This window comes from Lycorma delicatula, chromosome 4, assembly GCF_047948215.1.
Source record: "Lycorma delicatula isolate Av1 chromosome 4, ASM4794821v1, whole genome shotgun sequence".
NCBI lineage: Eukaryota > Metazoa > Arthropoda > Insecta > Hemiptera > Fulgoridae > Lycorma > Lycorma delicatula.
Window position 1 is genome coordinate 207,756,362 of NC_134458.1, and position 19,391 is coordinate 207,775,752.

The 19,391-nt window shown below is 31.7% G+C and overlaps 1 protein-coding gene across 3 annotated transcripts in view; it reads right to left on the reverse strand.

Moving 5' to 3' along the window:
• cta (Guanine nucleotide-binding protein subunit alpha cta) overlaps positions 1-19,391 on the reverse strand; it is a 104,745-nt gene that overhangs the window by 18,126 nt on the left and 67,228 nt on the right. For all 3 annotated transcript variants that reach the window (XR_012756254.1, XR_012756255.1, XM_075365109.1), the window contains exon 2: positions 15,564-15,781. Coding sequence is in view for 1 of the 3 variants with exons in the window: in XM_075365109.1 (XP_075221224.1) it covers positions 15,564-15,781 (218 nt within the window). In the remaining 2 variants the exon portion in view is untranslated. The remainder of the gene's footprint in view (positions 1-15,563; positions 15,782-19,391) is intronic.

Here is a 19,391-nt window from a genome sequence, read left to right on the forward strand (position 1 = left end):
AAATTGGTAGCTTAAGAAATGATGCCATGCCTGACCAGAATTTGAACCCAGGACCTCTGCACAAAATCCCGAGACACTACCTACTCAGTAGATTGAAAATAATTATTTAAATCAATAGATTGTAATAATTTTTAATTATTGAGAAAATTAAAAAAAAATTCAGTATAAACAATTAACTGTTAAAATTCCATAAAAATACGACATAAAACTCTGTGCACCTGTAAGATTTTTACTTTCTGAAGGTGTAAAACCAATTGAAATTCACTTATGGATGTTAAAACGGTGTGATAAAGGTATTAAATGTGCAAATTACTAAGCTGATCAAACACTTTATATCAGATAGAACAAGTGCCACAAATTTTAATTTTAGGAGAAATGTTATTCTTCAACAGTTTTTACATTCTGCACAACTCTCTATTAATTAATTATCTAAAAATGGGCATATTATTCTACAGCCAATCAATCTAGTTAGTTGCTTAACAAAATATAACAAAAAAATCAAATTTAAACAAAGAATTAATTTTACATAACAAGTAATTGTTCAGGATAGAACTTAGATTATGTTTTCATTTGTGTAATTAATTTTATGAAGTTACTTAAACTCATAATACTCTTTTGAAAACAAACAAGATTCCAGTAAAAAATTTTAGCAATGAAAATATTTGAATGTAGAATAAAAATGTTCTAGTTGGATAAATAAAAAAATATCGTTGGAAATTACTCCCAGTTTACTTAGAATTTACTTATAAATTACTTGCCAGTTTTTTAGTACTTCATAATTCCTTCTTTTTTTTTAAACAAAAAAGAAAACATAAATTCAACAAAACTTATCTAATTCAAATTACTGTATTATCTGAAATGAACATTTTACCAAGATTGTAAAAAAGAGTTCAAAGTAATACAATTTCATTATAAGATTTCTCTGATGTATTTAGCGATTAGAAAAATAAACAATTTAACCATTCATTAAATATACATACATTATGTATCAAAACAATGCTCTTATGTCAAAATTTGAAAGCTGCATTTACTATTCTGCCAGAAATTAGCAATTTTAATTATATTTTATTAATAAAATTATTTTATAATAATCGTACAATCTAATGCAAAAACAAACAATGTAAAGGATTTTGGTTTCATTCAGAAAATTCTTGAGGACTCTTTGCTCTTTCATTAGAACATTTCAAATTTATTCTCTTTTTTCTGTCAGCCATATATATATATATATATATACACATACAGAAATATAGAAATGTGCAATAAAACACACACTTTTGAAAAAAAAAAATTATATTAGTACAGTGAAAAGAAAAAAAAATTAATCTGAGATAGATATTATTTTTTTAGAAAAAAAAAAAAAAAAAAAAAAAAAAAAAAAAAAAAAAAAAAAAAAAAAAAAAAAATGGCTGGGCAGTTTGGTCAGACTCAATAATTCTTAATTATTGATAACTCAAAAGTAATCAATAGAGTTGGTCCTATTGGCTTTGAATTAACTTAATAAGTAGGAACAAAATATTTTTACAACTGAGCAAAATAAATTTATTTATTAATATATTAAGAAAATGGTACAAATATCCTATTGGAATCAATAATTTCCTAAAGAATAAACACAATGAAATTTTTGAAGATAAATAACTAAGTACAATAATTAACAGGGTAAAATAACCTTATTTATAGATTGAAAAAAATACTAACGTACAGTTACAATAATTTGTATCTAGCTAATAATTAATTTAAAGATTTTTATTAAAAAAATAATCAGTAAACTGTTTAATGCCAAATAAAAAATAAAAACAATAAAAAAGATAAGAAAATAATAAAATTTAATGTTCTAAGTCAATAAATTTGAAATAAATATAGATCAGTCTATTTTTAATGTTCATGATAAACAACATTATCATAATAAAATTAAAATAAAATGACTAACAATGAAGTACGTTTTAACTTATACATACCATGTAAATGTCATCTGATATTTAAAAAAATGAAAACAGAAAACAATACATTAAAACTGATCAATAAAATGTTTACTTAAAATACTGAAATAAATTTTCTTTCAAATAGTTTCAAGTTACACAATTATAGAATACAATAAATATTACTTTACATTACATTACATTACTATGCATAATATACCAAGAAGTATTCAATTTATAAAATCATAAGAATTTTTGCTAAGAGTGAAAAAAATCAATTAAATTGATCTAACTTTAAAACGAGAGCAAATCTAAATGCATAAATTGTATATGAATACAAACAAGAGCTCTAGGATACCATACAGCCTAACACAGTAACCTCAATTTTGTACAAAACACATTGCACAGGGTGACTGCTTGCCTAATTAATTCTCTACTAACTAAAACGTAAATGGTCTGATTTACCTATCTGAAAATGGAGATTGCTTACCAACATTAATATGCAACTAAACACAACTAAAGTTCATAAAATAATATTTTTAGAACAAGTTAGAAACTTCCACAGAAATTAGTTATTAACATGTTTGCAAATTATTTTCGGAATTAATTGCCGCGCTGAATTCTAGATTATATCTCAAACTACATGAGAAACTATGATTTCCAATCTTAATTCAGGTTCACAATTTTAAGCATGGATTTAATAGAATGTTTGCATTATATCACCTGTGATTAATTTTATGCTTCAAACACAACAGATTCAGAAAATATACCAAACAGTTAGAGAACTTCAATCCCATTAGGGATGGTGTTAAGAAAAATCCATACAGTTGAAATAAATATTCCTAACAATTGCTGTGTTTCACCAAAAATGGAGCAAGATACAGTAATTTTTATAAATTAGTTACATCTTTTAATCCTCTAAGGATTCAGTAAAGAAGCAATATCTCATAAGAGCAGTATTAGCCTATTTAAGGAGAATATCTGCTTAATTTGGTTTTTTCCACCCTTCTGATCTTAGTGAGTGATGAGATGAGAATAAAGGTTGAAAAAGATTACAACCTTTATTAAAATTCATCTAATCGAAAAAAAGGTGACTTTTGAAACTGGGTATCAGCCTGATGTTGCATTAAACAACAAAATCTCTTAGATGATCTAATTTTTCCTTAATCTCTTAGATGATGTAATATATGCTTGAAACTCATTACGCGGAATAAGTGATATTCCATCCCACGTGTTGGCAAGCTTTTTATAATGTATAGGTCATGTTTAATGCCAAAAATGCTGAACTTTATATGAACAAATAACCTTTACATATTTTTATTACTTATACACAAAAAACAACCTAATCTAAAATGATCAAAAATAAAGTATAGAAAAATACTGCATAAGTTTCTGAGTAAAGAGAATGAATCACATTTTATGAATCTATAAGAAAAAATGATTTAATAGAAAAAACAAGTATTATGAGTGTTAATTAAATAAAAAGAGCAAATCTTCATGATATAATGGCTTTAGAATAAAAATAAATATGATATAATATTTCACACAAATAACAAAATAACAATAAATTCATACAACTTTTTTTTAATCGGTAAGAATAATACAGAAAACAAGTTAAATTCATTATCTGCATAGAAACAAAACAACTTACAGCAATAGGCATTTCCCACCCACATGTTAATTAATACAGAACACAAGTTCAAAAAAATATATAATGAACATAAGTAAAAAAAACATGTGTATATCATCAAAAATTTATTAAGACTATTATAATGAATGCTTAGACATCCATGAAAATACACATACACACACATCTGAACTGTAATCCACATCCACAAAACACAATATTAAATATTAGTCACTAAAAAAAACAAAAAGAAGTCAAACCATTATTTAAAAAAGAATAAATGAATAAAAATTGAATTAACAACATTAATATTAAATGAAATTTAATGTTTAATAATAAATTTTTCTTATCAATCTAAACTGACATCAGGTTTATAAACATAATAATTATAAGTTAACAATGATCTGTTCTTAAATACTTCAAAAGGATAGTGCAGTGAAACTTCCTTTAACGAACCCTTCCCGATAAAAAACTCCTCTTAATACCGAACACTCTTAGAGTCCCCGGCAGTTTTATAGTGGTATTAATGAATAAAACACTTCTCAATAACAGACTTTCTAAATAACAGCGTCTGTTTCATTGTTCGCGTCGAACAATGAATTTACCTATAAAACTGTTCAATCAGTTCTGAAAAAGGGACAACAGGAATAAAAATTTTAATTTTCCTTGTTTTATTTTATACTTAATTTTTCCTTGTTTTATTTTATACTCAGTGTGACTAATTTGTTTCTCTATTGTGAATTGCATCACTTTCCGCCAAGACTTGACATTATGATTTCAATCAATTCATCATCCAGCGTGTTTGCCATCGTAAACACGCTGGATGATGAACGAGTTGCTGTGTAAATGTATACTGTACACTGAACACATGTAACATTGTTGTTACAAAATTTTTTCTTTAGTACATAATACATGTGTTTAATACACGCTCAATTTTGTGTATTTTATAAAAATCATTACAATCATCGCTACTACAACTTAAAATATCTCAAAAACGTTGACATTTGACATTAAAAGATAAAGTAGCAGTTATAAATATCTTCGAAAAAGAAAAACTGTGTGCATGATATAGCAGAATGTTTTTATATTGGGAAAACTCGAATAAGCAATATCTTAAAAATCAAACTTTATATCCTAATGACTTGGACTGAAAATGACAATCAGTTAAGCAAATGTGTATTTCCTAAAATACCAGGCCTATTGGTTAACAATCTGACTTATGAGTGGTTTTTCAGGGCTCATGCTAATAACATTCCAGTCTCTGAAACTTTGATACGTGAGAAAGCCCTAGAAATTAGTAAATAACTCTGTTACGATGAATGTAAAGCAACAGAGGGTTAATTGCATAAATTCTGAATTAAACATAATGATTCATATAAAAATATTTGTGGTGATGTTGGTGCTGCAGATGAAAATTTGGTGTCTGAGTGGAAGGAGATGTTAAATGAAATATGCAGGAGTTATAATGAAAGACATACTTGGCATTTATAGACCTAGAAAAGGCATTCAATAACATTGACTGGAATAAAATGTTCAGAATTTCAAAAAAATTAGGGTTTGAGTACAGAGATAGAAGAACAATTGCTAACATTTACAGGAGCCAAACAGTAACAGTAATAATTGAAGAACATAAGAAAAATGCCGTAATAAAAAAGGGAGTCTGACAAAGATGTTCACAATCCCCATTACTTTTTAATCTTTACATAGAACAAGCAGTTAATGATGTTAAAGAACAATTTAGATCCGGAGTAACAGTACAAGATGAAAAGATAAAGATGCTACGATTTGCTGATGATATAGTAATTTTAGCTGAGGGTAAAAAAGATTTAGAAAAAACAATAAATGGCATGAAGTCCTGCAAGAACTACTGCATGAAAATAAACAAGAACAAAACAAAAGGAATGAAATGTAGTAGAAATAATGAAGATGGAACACTAAAAATAAAAACAGGAAGAGAAAAAATTAGAGGTAGAAAAATTTTATTATTTGGAAAGAATTACTAATGATTACAGAACAAAGCAGGAACAATATAAAATGCCGAATAGCACAGGCAAAATGAACCTTCAGTCAGAAATATAATTTTTTTACATCAAAAATTAATTTAAATGTCAGGAAAACATTTTTGAAAATAGCTTTATATGAAAGTGAAACTTGGACAATCAGAGTACCTGAGAAGAAAAGTTTAGAAATGTGGTGCTATTGGAGAATGTTAAAAATCAGGTGGGTGGAAAAAGTGACAAATGAAGAGGTGTTGCAGCAAATTGATGAAGATAACATTTGGAAAAATGTAGTTAAAAGAGCAGACAGGCTTGCTTATGGGCCACATATTAAGGCATCTTGGAATAGTTTCTTTTATATTGGAGGGACAGGTAGAAGGGAAAAATTTGCAGGCAGGCGTTTGAAATATGTAAAACAAATTGTTAAGGATACAGGATGTAGAGGGTATACCAAAATGAAACGACTGGCACTAGATAGGGAATCTTGGAGAGCTTGGTTTGTGATATGATGAAAATTGACAAAGTTTTTTACTAAATCAACGAAACAATCACTAAAAGTCTCGGAAACAACAATAACATATTTTTTAACAAATTTAAAAATTTAATAACTTAAAAAGTAGTTAGGAAATCAAAATAAAATTCTACATGGTTAATAAGGATGACAAATAGAACAAATAAAAAATGTTCATGACATTCTGAGACTATGGGTTTCATGACCTGGATGATTTGATATGGATTGACCCCTCCACAAACTAACTTCAATTCTGACATTGAAAATCTTCCTTAACCAAATGAAAAGTTTGTGGAACAGAGTGAATTACAAGAACTTATTGAACCATTTAGAAACTACAATAAGTACCAAACACTGACATCACACTCAACACAGAGGACAAATCAAATGATATCCGTGATCTTGTTGCCGCCTAAGACCTGACTACTTTTAAAGCCAATGACAATGACTCTGACGATGATGATGGTGATGACAATGAATCCAAAATTATCATCATGAGTAAGGAAGCAAGAGAAGAGGTTAGAAAATTAAAGCAATATTTTTTACAAAAAGGGTTACTAGAAAGTGTTACTTTAATATCAGAAGTGCAGTCACTTATTGAAAAAAATATGTACCATGACTTAGTTCAAAATAAAATAGAAAGCTATTTTAAATCATCTAAGTATAAATAAATTATACGTATCCGTATTTGGTTTTTTATTTTGATTGTTACATTATTTTTTGTACATGTGTTTTGATTAATATTCTTGTATACTGTAGCTTCTTTGATTAATATTTCTATAGTTAACATTGTTTTTATTCCATTTTATTACAGTACAGTAATTTTATTCAATTATTTTTTATTACAGTAGTACAGTATTATTTCTTTATTGAAATATGAACACAGACAGCAGCGTTTTATTTTCAGGAAAAAAAAAGGTTGTTTTAATTACACTAATTTTTTTTTTTTTTTAATTTTAATTTACAAGAAATAAATACAAAATACTGTTTTTCTATTAAAAATTGCTTTTTTCTGTACAATAACTGAGCATTATACTGTATTCACATTTTTCTGAATAATGGACAGATTGTTGTTTCCAAGCCATGTCCAACATTGGGAAGTTATACACAAGATGTTTACCGTTACATTAAATTATCTCAAACAAAAAATTATATTTATAACTCAAGATTAATAATAATAAAATTTCATCAGTAATTTTATGAAAATGATTTGAATGCCAGTATGGATACAAACAATTGGTAAAAACATAACTATTCATTAAATGTACAAATTATTATTTTTGACATTGTAACAATTATTTGTTGCAGGAAATAAATTTTGTACAAATATTAAAACTGTTTTGTTTTTTATAAAAATTTAACTTAAGATTATTACTACATTCAAAAATTTATCAAAACTAGCATTATGTTATGTACATCAAGCATGAAATGAAAATCAGCATAATCAATGAGATAATTCTCAATTTATCATTAATGAGCATAATAGCTCAATCTGGAGTTTTGTTTCACAGCAATAATTTCTAAAAAAAAAGTGGCAAACATTTTATAGAGGAACTCCTGAATAAGGCTATAATGAAATTCTCAAACTTTAAGTCCCACTCTTTTATCACTACAAGTAATTGGGTAACTCTCCTTTGACTGAATTTACTGTAATACAAAAGAAAAAATTGTAATCATAGTTAAACCTTTAATGTCAGTCTATGGAGTAATTTACGTGCATATACCACAAGATGTTTAAACATCTTGAGATGTTTATCACAAACATTGCAATTTTAAAATAAAAAGAATTGTTTTTAAAATTTACTGATCATAAAGCTTTGAGTTATAAACATTCACACAATGTGAATACAATCATAATTTTGTAAGGATAAAATCTCTCGTGTACAAGTGTGCTTTACAGCTGAACAATGAGGAACAAGTGTTATTGCTAACCTGATGACTTCCAATGTTTTGAACTGTTCTCGTAAAACAAATTCATCCAACAGATTTCTGTTTTACAGCAGTTAGCAGTAGGAAATATTATATTCCTAATGGAATATATGGAGTAGGATTTACAGTTAAAACATCTAACGATAAATATCTATTGTTAGAATAGAGAATCATTAATTTCTAGAAATGCATTACATTCCATTCTAGTAATGCATTTCTAAAACTGCATTACAAATACATATTTTATTTATTTTTCTAATATATATGTCACAATCTGTTCAACTAGTGAATAATAAGCAACCCTCCCATGGCCAAATATAATGAGGAAAATATGTATGACATGTAAATGAGGTGTATTCTTGAACAGTATTACACTGATCATTCCTGAGATGTGTGGATAATTGAAACCAAACCACCAAAGTACACTGAAATCTACTGTCTAGTATTCAAATCCATATCTAAGCAACTGACTTTTATTAGGATTTCAACCTCAAAAACCTTAGACTTCAAAAATCAGCTATTAAAACAACTGATTTACTACATATAAGTTACTGAGCAACTGAGTTAAAACATATATACAATTTTTATCCAATTACAGCATGCTTGCAACTAAAATACTATAAATAATATCTGTCTACGACATCAATCTTCAGCACTAAAAATACATATACAGAGTAATTCCAAACTGCATAGCAATCTCTCAGGAGATGATTCTATATTCAAAAGTAAGAAATAACGTTCATATAAACATAGGTGAGAAAACGGTTCATTACGGAGTTTTGGTTTGCAAAACATTTAGCCCTGCTTTCTGCTCCATCCATGAAATTAAACTGAATTAAGACTCTTGATATACAAATCAAGAAGTGAATTTGGTGCTTTTTGTTATGGATTTGATCTATAAAATTGAATAAAAGTGGTCTCAGACTTCTATCTCAGTTAGGTTTTAAGAAAAACTGGGTAAAACACGACATATACTTTTAGGTTTGGCATAAAACAACTTCGTTGAGAAGTTAATTCTGAGAAAATTGATGTAAATAACGTCTATCAAAATTAAACACAGATCTGAGAAGTTCAACTTTAATAAAAAACAAAGCACACGAACTGGACCTGAAAAGTGATACAATTTTAAACAGAGAAATTTTCATCAATGACTGAACAACATAACATAAATGAAAACAAATAGAACACTTAACAAAACAGAAAAATTGAATAAATAATAGATTTAAAAAAATAAAATTCATACTTTTTGGTTTTTTCTAAAAATTATTTAATATCAAAGTGGTTACTTGATAAAGCTACAAACATTTCTTCAAAGCAGTTGCTCAATGTGGCTGCCATTCTGTTGTTAATCAATGCATAGTTCAGCTCGGCAAATCCATGTTGAGCGGACATGTCTAATAGCACTATTATTAATCCTAATAGTAGCTCCTGCTTCTACTGTACGATGTCTCAGTTCTTCTTGTGTGTTAGTATGAGCGGAATAAACTAATGACTACTGATTGATGGGATCATCCAACCCCAAAGTAAAACGTCTGCTGGCATGAGATCAAGAGATCAAGGTGACCATTTTACTGATCAACTTCAACTAATCTATTGCTTACTAATGGTGTTATTTAAATGGTTCATCACATCACAATGTAGTGAGCAGATGCGTCATCATTGAAAAACCACATCTGTACTCTTATCTGCAAGTAGAATATCTTCAAAGATTTTTATCAGATTTGTTTGCAAAAAATTCAAGTAACACTCTCCATTGAACCCTGGTGGTAAGATGAATTTGTCTAAAGGTTATCACCATGAAGACCATACCACACATTACACGAAAAAGAATGTTGGAAATGATTTGTAGCAGTCTCTTGGGGATTTTCTTTTGCCCGAGTGCGAGTATTTTGATAATTTACAATACCATTTCTTGTAAAACAGGATTCATCAGTAATTAGAATATTACTTGGGAAATTAGGATGATGTTCACATCTTCTAATTAAACATTGACAGAATTGCATCCATTTATCAAAACCAAGTGGTAATAACTCTTGTACATCTGTTGTATGGAATGGGTATAATTGTTGCTCTATAATGTTCACCACACATTTGATTGCAAAATATTAAAGCAATGCAACAACCTTCTGGTGCTTGAGGTGGAGATACTTGTATTGAAGCATCCACTTGTCTGCAATGTCTGGTCTCACACGAATCGCTCTTTTCCTGAGCCTTTCAAGGACACCTTTGTAAAACACTTGGTTGACAGTTTGTCCTAGACGAACAAATTCTTTATGCACGATACCCCTTATGTCAAAAAAGCAAATCAGCATGGATTTTATCTTTCATTTGCTCATTCGACATTTTTTCCGTCGAGGAAATGATGGAGTGTGCTGCCCTTCGCTTTGCCGCTTTGTTTCAGGATCATACTCGAATATCCAGGATTCATCCCTTGTGATCACATGATTGAAGAATTCTTGGTCATTGTCAATCCTCTCAAGAAGATCAACGTACACGTTTCTTCGATTGTCCTACTGTTCCGTTGTGAGGTTTATCGGCACCAATTTCACACAAACCTTTCGCATGTCCAAATCGTCTGTCAAAATTTGATGTACGGTGAAAGTGTTTTAAATTTAACTGTTCACTCATCATCCTTATTGTTAAATGACGGTCTGATCTTACAAGAACCCTCACAAGCTCAACGTCCCTGAGCGAGGGCAGAACGTGTTCTCAGCCTTCCAAAAATGATTTGTGCCAGCGGAAAACATGTGCTCTTGATAAGCAATGTTCCCCAAAGGCCTGTTTCAACTTTTCAAAGGTCACAATTGTGGATTTCCCAAGTTTAACACAAAACTTGATTGCACAATGCTGCTCTAAATTCCGATGCTCCATTTTCATAACACTCAACAAAAACACAACTTCATTGATGGCGCTGTCAAAAATAATGTGTTGGTTGAATGGAGTTGAAACTCGTACTGAGCATGTGGAAGGGATGAACAAACCGGTCTAGCATAGACCGGTAGACACAGCGTTTTCAGATCGCTCGCAGTGTTAAAAATATCATTACTTTCTCACACACCTCATAGAACCAGAGATTGCCGTGTAATTTGAAATCATCTTTTGTAGCTTCACAGTATTACATTCGTTGTTTTGTAAAGTTACCAGCCATAAATTAAACGATTAAACATACCATAAATAAACTGACAATATTTCACTAATATTTTTAAGAAATAATGGATCAGGACTTATAAGATAATAAATAATTCTAAGAACAGAATTAATCAAAAAATAATAAAGTTTTTATTATTCAAATTTCTTTTAAATGAACTGAAGTGAGATTTCTTTTAACAAGTATTTAAATAAAAAGATACAATAAAGACTTCAGAAGGTTAAATTACAGGAATTTTATTTAGATCTCAATCTTACAAAGAAATTTTTAACAGAATATTTACTTTCTTTTTCAGAGCCATTTAACTTATAGTACAAGCCACTATTGTTGTCTGGGGTTGCGCACATGCATGTGTTTGTGTACATTCATATATGCATGCATGCAAGCTACTTTTAGTGTGTTAAAAATAATTTCTGCGACATTCAAAACTTAATAGTAAAAAAATATTTTTACGCTCACTATTTGCAACACTTGTTCTGAACCTCTTTCTTCATTATTTTTCAATTAATAGTGCTTATGGGTAAAATGTCATCAATTTTTATTTATTTTATAAAAGATACACATACATAGATGATTAACTGATCACAAATTCATTTAACTACACAGTAACCGGTGAACTGAATAGATGTGAAATAATTGGCAATATGAATTTGTTAAAGAAGGATAAAAGCTGGTAGCACAGAACGAAATAAAGACATCATCTAGTGTATTTTCTATTACAATGCAATTTTAATCCTTCAAAATTATTCCAAAATGGTCAAGCTACTTTTAAGAAAATTACAGTATTTTATAGAAATATTCCCAAATATATTAAAAAATTCTATTAAACCATAGATGAAGGTAGAATGAATCTTGTTTACTTTTTTTTATAGTTTTTTAAAAAAACTAATGTTGCTAAAAAAATTTTGGCCAGAACATCTGACTTAGAAACTGCATTTTCCCAGTGAATGTAATCAATTTATTTCTTAAATGATAAAAAAAAAATTAAAACTTTTTTTTCTTTTTTTTTCCTGATGAATTAATTCACTAAACAAGCTTTTGAAAGCTTGTGTAATGTACATGGAGATACGTAAAATGGAATACTGTAGTGTATGAAAAATGCCATGCCTGATTGGGATTCAAATCCAGACCCCAGGATGAAAGGCTGACGCTAACCCTCTGGCATGGAGATTGGCATTTAATTTTTAATTTTTTCTGTATGCACTTCATACTAGGTGGCTAGCTATGCCTTAAAAACCGTTCTCGAAGTAACAGTACTGGCATCACCTGCATCACTTTTATCTCTACTTCTGTTACTGTGAAAATTATTAAATTTTCAGAAAAACATTTTGTATCAAATGAATCAATTAAATATTTTTATATTTTGAATTATATAAAGAATATGACCTAGAATTCTAGGTATTATAGAGCTGTGCATTATTACAAAGAAACTTAGCAAATAATTAAAAATCTATGAAAAAAAATATATTTGAAATTTAATAACATTACTATAATACATAACTACCACAAAAACAATTAACACAAAACAACAGCAAACTATAAAAATAATCGAGATTGTGAGGATAGATATTTACCATATAATAGGTTGTATATAGATTGTATACCCTAGACACTTTAGCAAGTAAATTACCTCAGCTTTAAAGGATACCCATATAATTACCCTGACTTCCAGAGGTTCAACATCAAACCAAAAATGACAAAGATATAAGATGCTACAAATTTAAACAAGAAAAAGTGTTCAAAACTAATAAATTTAGCAAAATAAATTAACAAGCTACTGAATACAAATGAATTATGACAATACAAGCTTGACCAGAACTGTGACATTAACAGTGGCTTATGCCTGCTGAAATATTAAACCTTCATGCTATGATTTGAAAAGATAACAGCAAATCCGCATACAGTCATAGACAACATGCATTGTTATAACAGATGATAAAATACCTAAAGAAAAAATATTATTGCATAACTGAGGTGTGCATAGAGAAACTCTTTACAAAGTGAAATTAAACAAAAAATGGTAATTATAGAACTTACAGCATTAATTATAACTTAAACAACACAATTAGTATATTCTGTACAGTGTAATACAATTACAATACATCCTAAAATATTGTACTACAATTTTCAGTGAATTTGAATATCCAAATTACCCTCAGATTTAATTAATTTAGATATAACTAATGATCTACTACATTATTAACAGTCAGAAACAAACTAAAAATATTCAAAAAAAATATAATGTACAGCATTCCTGGAATAAGTTTCATTCTACAACAGCTATCTAACATCTTGGATGTGAGTATTAGCGATTCTTTTAAGGAAGAATACAATGGTTCTGTTTGTCAATATGTAATTCTTGTTTAAAAAAAGTTTACCTTGTCTCCAAAATATTTCAGATTTTTAAACATCATACTTCTAAATCATTGCTAAAAAAAAAAGCTATAGAAAAATATAAAAGTTAGGGGAAAATGGTAAGAGAGGAAAGCCACTCCCTTGAAGATAATTTCATTTTTAAAGTAAATGAAAGGTTGCACAGTTAATATACTGCTCTTTCATAAAATCTGTTATAATAATAATAATAATACAACTCATTAGATCTCCTTAGAAGATTTGTATAACTTAATCTTAAATGATTTTTTTCCCTCCCTCCCCTCCCAGGGCAGACACGTACAAGCATAAACACGGCCCTGGGAGGTGCTTTTACCTCTAACCCCAGAACAGGACCACACTAGGCCAAGCTATGCCTTTTCCAGTCACCCCGTCCTGGAAGCTGGGACTCGGTCCTTTGCGCCTGCCTCAAACAGGGGAATCCTGAAGGTAATCCTCGCTGGGACTCGGTCTTAACAACTCAGGGTTTCAAGAGTCCCACTGCTTTCTTGCTGCCGCCCATCCATGCAAGCAAAGACAACAGTGACTCCACAGCAGGCTGTCTATCCTCCCCTCGCTTCCCATTTTTTCTCCCTCAATATCCCCGTTATGTATTCTGATATTACCTCAAAGTTTCTTGGTCCTGCCAAGCATTGTAGATACTATATTCTGTAAGTTTGGCCTTCCCATCTTCCCCTCACAGTCATTCCTTTGCACAATCCACCTCCAGCACTTGAACGCCACATGCTCCAAAGTATCTCTTTTGCCATAATAAGGACAGGTGTCATCTTCTGTCCTCCTCCTACTGTGCAGGTATACTCTGAACATACCATGGCCGGTCAGGAATTGGGTGAGCCAAAAATTTAGTTCACCAAATCCCCTCCCGACCCATGGTCCTACCTCTCTTATCAGCTGGTACGTCCACCTACCCTTTCTCAACAGTCCCACCTTGTCTGCCAATCGCTCTTCATCTCTTACAGGACTACTGCTCTCGTTCCTCCTTCATACAGACTTGTTCTCATTCTCGCCAGCTGCTGTAGGGGAAGAATACCCATGTCCACTAGGATAGCCTCGGTCAACACCGATGAGTGTGCTGAAGCTATTTTGAGCACAATGCGTCTCTTAACCTACTTAAGTAGCCTTCTGTTTCTTTCCACTTCTATTGCTCTCCTCCACACCAGTATGCGATACAGTAATATTGATCCCACAATGTGAGCGTACAGTTTGCATTTTGAAGCACGAGGTTCTGCCGCATTACTCAGTAGTCTACTTAGATTCTTTACTGTCTGCTTCGCCTTACAACACATTTCGTTGACATGAGCTGTAAACAATCTTCTATTGTCCAGCCAAACACCTAGATGTTTTGGCTGTCCTCTGATTTTGTACCACACTTACCAGTCCCACACTTTCCTGATGCTGCACCTTCCTGCCATCACTATTAGTCTTGTTTTTTCTCTGGTCAGGTGCAGCTCCTTCACCATCATCCATTCTTGCATCATTTCGATTGATGCATTCGCAATGCCAGTGACCCATTCCTCTGTTCTTGCCGATTCTACAAGGGCTATGTCATCAGCAAATTCTATTGGTACTACTCCTTCCGGGTATCTCAGCCATAGTATATCATCAAATACGAGGTTCCAAAGGATCAGCTCCAGCACCGATCCCTGGGGCACCCCACGTTACCTTGAATCTCAGTTTCACTTCTCCTGACTGATATATGAGATACCTATCCTGCAAGTATGTTTGAATGGTTCTCTTTAGATATCTCGCAACTCCTCTCTCCCTCAGCATCCTGAAGATGGCCTCCCAGCTGAGGGAGTTAAATGCATTTTGCATATCTAAGAGCATGACCGCTGGAATTTTTGTTTTCCAGGTGGCTTGTGCAGTTCTATCCGCTATTTCCATCATTTTGCTCAATGGACTAGTTGTGGACCTTCCTTTTCTGAATCTAAATATGACTGCATTTAACTTATGATACTTAAAAAAATGATGAAACTAAACAAATATGCACACACATAAAATAAGTTATAAATGAACAATATTAATATAAATTTAGAAAAATTACCTATCCTCAACAAGGACTTGGTCAAATTCAGATGAAGATACAAGAAATAAGATTGATGTTACAGAATCAAAACACTGAAACCATTTTTGTCTCTGTGATCTTTGGCCACCAACATCCACAAATCTAAATGGAATATTATTAATCGGAATAGTAAACTCTGATATACCTTTAGTCGCTTTTCTTGCATGTAATATATCTTTATTTGATGGTATATAATCCTGCAACAAAAAAAAGAAGAAATTAAATGAAATCATTCAATCAATATTAAGGAATTAAACAAAAAAATACTGCAAAAAATAAAAATTTTAAGTGAAAGAGAACAATATATTTCTTAAAAATTCAATTAATGGCTATTAGTTTACCTCATCTCTTAAGAATTATGAAAGATCAATTACTCTCTAATCCTACTAGTAAAATGAATTATCTATAACTCATTTTTCAAATCCATTTGGCAGTTAGAATGGAAGAACATATGGATTTCTTCCAAATCCATAAGGCATTTCATACACATGAACCACCCTAAAAATTTTCTTTTTTTGAAGTTTCACATATAATTTCACTCCCAACATTAATATACTTAAAAGTTTATTTTATAAATAAAATTAGTCCAATTATATTTGTTTCAAATGGGGGGGGGGGGGGGACAAACACTGTGAAATGCATAACCCTCTAAAAAGGTAATTTTTTTCATGTATAAAGAAATTAATAAAATATTTTTAAAAACTTTAATCTAAAAGATCATACCTTTCAATTATTCAAAGAATAAAGATTTAGCTAAAATGTTTAAAGCAAACAGGGGCAGGAATGAGAACTGGATTCCATGATAGTCCCCAGAAAAGGAAGAGAGTTTTGAACATGGATTGAGAACATGAACATGGATTTAAATATTTTCAGCTAAATTTTTAAGTCTTAAACCTAAATCAATGTATTTTTTATGTATGTACAAGCAAAAAAAAAAAAAAAAAGAAACGGTTACGGTTGATCAAAACCATGGTTTTGTTTTGTTTCTCTTTACCAAATCCACTGATTTTGGTAATTAATTTTTTATTCTATGTAAACCAGATTCCTCTAGTGGTCCTGTAGTAGATTTATTTCTTCCAAATAAACAGGAAGAAACTTAAGACTTTTGAAACAAAATATATGTCAGTCTATATAGACAATTTAAAGATATATTTTACTTGTTTGGGCACCATGTTGCTTAATATAGGATTATGCAGTTTAGTGGTACACAAGCAGTCATTAAAATTTTTTAATTACTTTCGCACAAAACTTCAAGAAAACTGATTGTAAAATTAAGAATAAAAAATCCCATTTGTACATTCCAAAGAATATTAGCCATGTTCAATATAGTGCAGTTCCTTTGTATTACTTCTCCACATTTTTTTTTAATTTGAAGTTTTCTGACAGTTATTTTGCTAGCCAACCAATATTTTATACAAATAATTAAAGATTTAAGTAAAATACAGAAATATAATGTGAAAAAATTCTCTGAATTGAATAGCGATTTGAACACTGAAACTTGTAGAGATGTAAGGGCCAAGGTGATGCAGACTTTTTTAATTATTTAGATTCTTGATTTGAAGTTGTGGCAAATAAATAATTAATAAGCAATTGATAACTGTTACTTTTTTTCTACGCCAAATTAGGCATTTCTGCCATTTTATTCCTCACAGCCCAATATACAGCCACGGTATTAACATGGCTGTTTCAGTTACCATAGGTAAAGTTACTGGACATACAAATAAATAAGCTGTCATTTCTTCTTTGCTGCATAGGTAGCACTGTGAAGTCTCAGCTACTCCTATTCTGTTTAGATGGTATCGCAAATAATCGTCTCCACTGGCTAGCCTAAAACAGGTCACTGCTACTGCTCTGGATAGTCAGTGGAAGTTGTTTTTTAGGGTCGAGCATTGACACCCAGCGTTTGTCGCCCCAATCTCTAAAATTTGCTGCTCTTTTTCGGTGCAGACCATTTGTTTCACACAATGCAATGAAATAGGTAGATAAGCTGTGGTTGACATGCAACCATCCACGCAAGGCAATCCACTTGTTCATTTCCATAGATACCGCAATGGACCGGAATCCATTGCATCACTAGCCCATCTACAGTTTTACTGAGGATGACTCATACGTTTTTCAAGACCTTAACCGAGTTGTCAGTGCCACTTTTGACGGTCACACAAGCAACCCAAACAGACCCTTTGTGCTTTAATCACGGGCGATTTATCTGACGATGATCTACTTGATGCATTACAGCGTAGATGGCAGAATTTAACAGCAAGATACGACAGTTGGAGCTTCTTACTTCTGATACCGGCAATACTTGTAGTTTTGTGGACCTGGCTCATAAACGTAAACTGAGTGATGGGTATAGTCAATCGTCAAAGCTAAAACCTGGTGACATAGTAAGAGATACGTCCTCTCTTATGGCTGATGAGGCAACCTACTTCACAAAGTTATAGAATACACTATGATTCTTCATTGGAAGATTGGAAAATTTCAAGGCGATTCTGAATGCTGCTAGGCAAGTCCTGCAGAAATCTTTTACTTGTTTTTGTTCATCTTGGTGGAACCTTAGGCAGTTCGGTCAAGAAAAATTTGATTTTTTGTTTCAGAAAAGCTCTGAACCGGTCTCGGTAATGGTAGCAAAACCCTTGACAGTAGCAGCTCAACAGCGGTGGTTGTTAAATTCTCCACGCCGCCCGTATATGACAGTTGTACTGTTGCTGTGCGAGCAGCGGGTAAGTCTTATGCGGACTATGAAGACTTCCGTTACAAGAGAAGAAGATGGTGATGTTTTCTCGCTGACGCGGGGCAGAAATGAGGAGTTGTTTGTGCGCATTAAGGCTTCCTCGAACGCGGAACAGTTTACGACCACGCTGCGCGATAAAGCGACGGATCTGCAGGTCGATCTGCGATCCCGAGGTGATAGGCGCGCGGCGGTTCATATCCAAGTTATAGACGCTGATACCACGGAGGCAGAACTACGGAAAGCCATTATCGATTTGATTGGCGAGAATGAGGAATATAGACTTACGTCCATGCGGCCTGCTTCTGGAAAAGCTGGGCGATTGTGATAAAGCACGGGGACTCTTGACCCCCCCCCCCCCCCACCGAGTTCAAAGGCATTCCCGGGATTATCAAGTCGTCAACATAAAGTAAGGTACTTTTCCATCAGAGTATCGATAACATCATTAACCATAACATTAAAGAGCACTGGGCTGAATACTGACCCTTGGGGGAGTCCCTGTTTAACCTGTTTGAATCCTGAGGTGCTTGTCCTATATTTCACATTGACGTTGGAATAGGAATAATTTGATCCACCCCATTAATTTACTTCGATTTCCAGAGAAAATAATTTGTGCAATAGTTTATCCCTCTATACTCTACCTAACACCGACTTAAAATCAATGAAGATAGCTAGTGTACTTTGCTTTTTATGGAATCCTTCTTTAGTCACCTGGGAAAGGCATGCTACCTGCTCGATAGTATCTCTATGCTTTATAAATCCTGCTTGGCGCTGCGATATGCCATTCTTGATATTATTTAAGGCAGATTGTAAAGCGTTGTTCGGCTTGTCTATTTTTCACAAAGTTTTTCTCCAAAGATCTGGGATACATCCATTTTCCCAGGTTAGGTTAATAAACTTCAAAATAATTATTTTCGCCCTCTCCCTGATGCGCTTGAGGAACTCAGGGTATACGTCGTCTATCCCAAGCGCTTTTCCACTTTTTGTGTTTTCTAGTGCCAGTGTTAACTCCCCCATAGAGAATGGCTCATTTAACTGACTAGTAGCTTCCTTATTCCAGGGTTCGCGGGGTTTCTTTT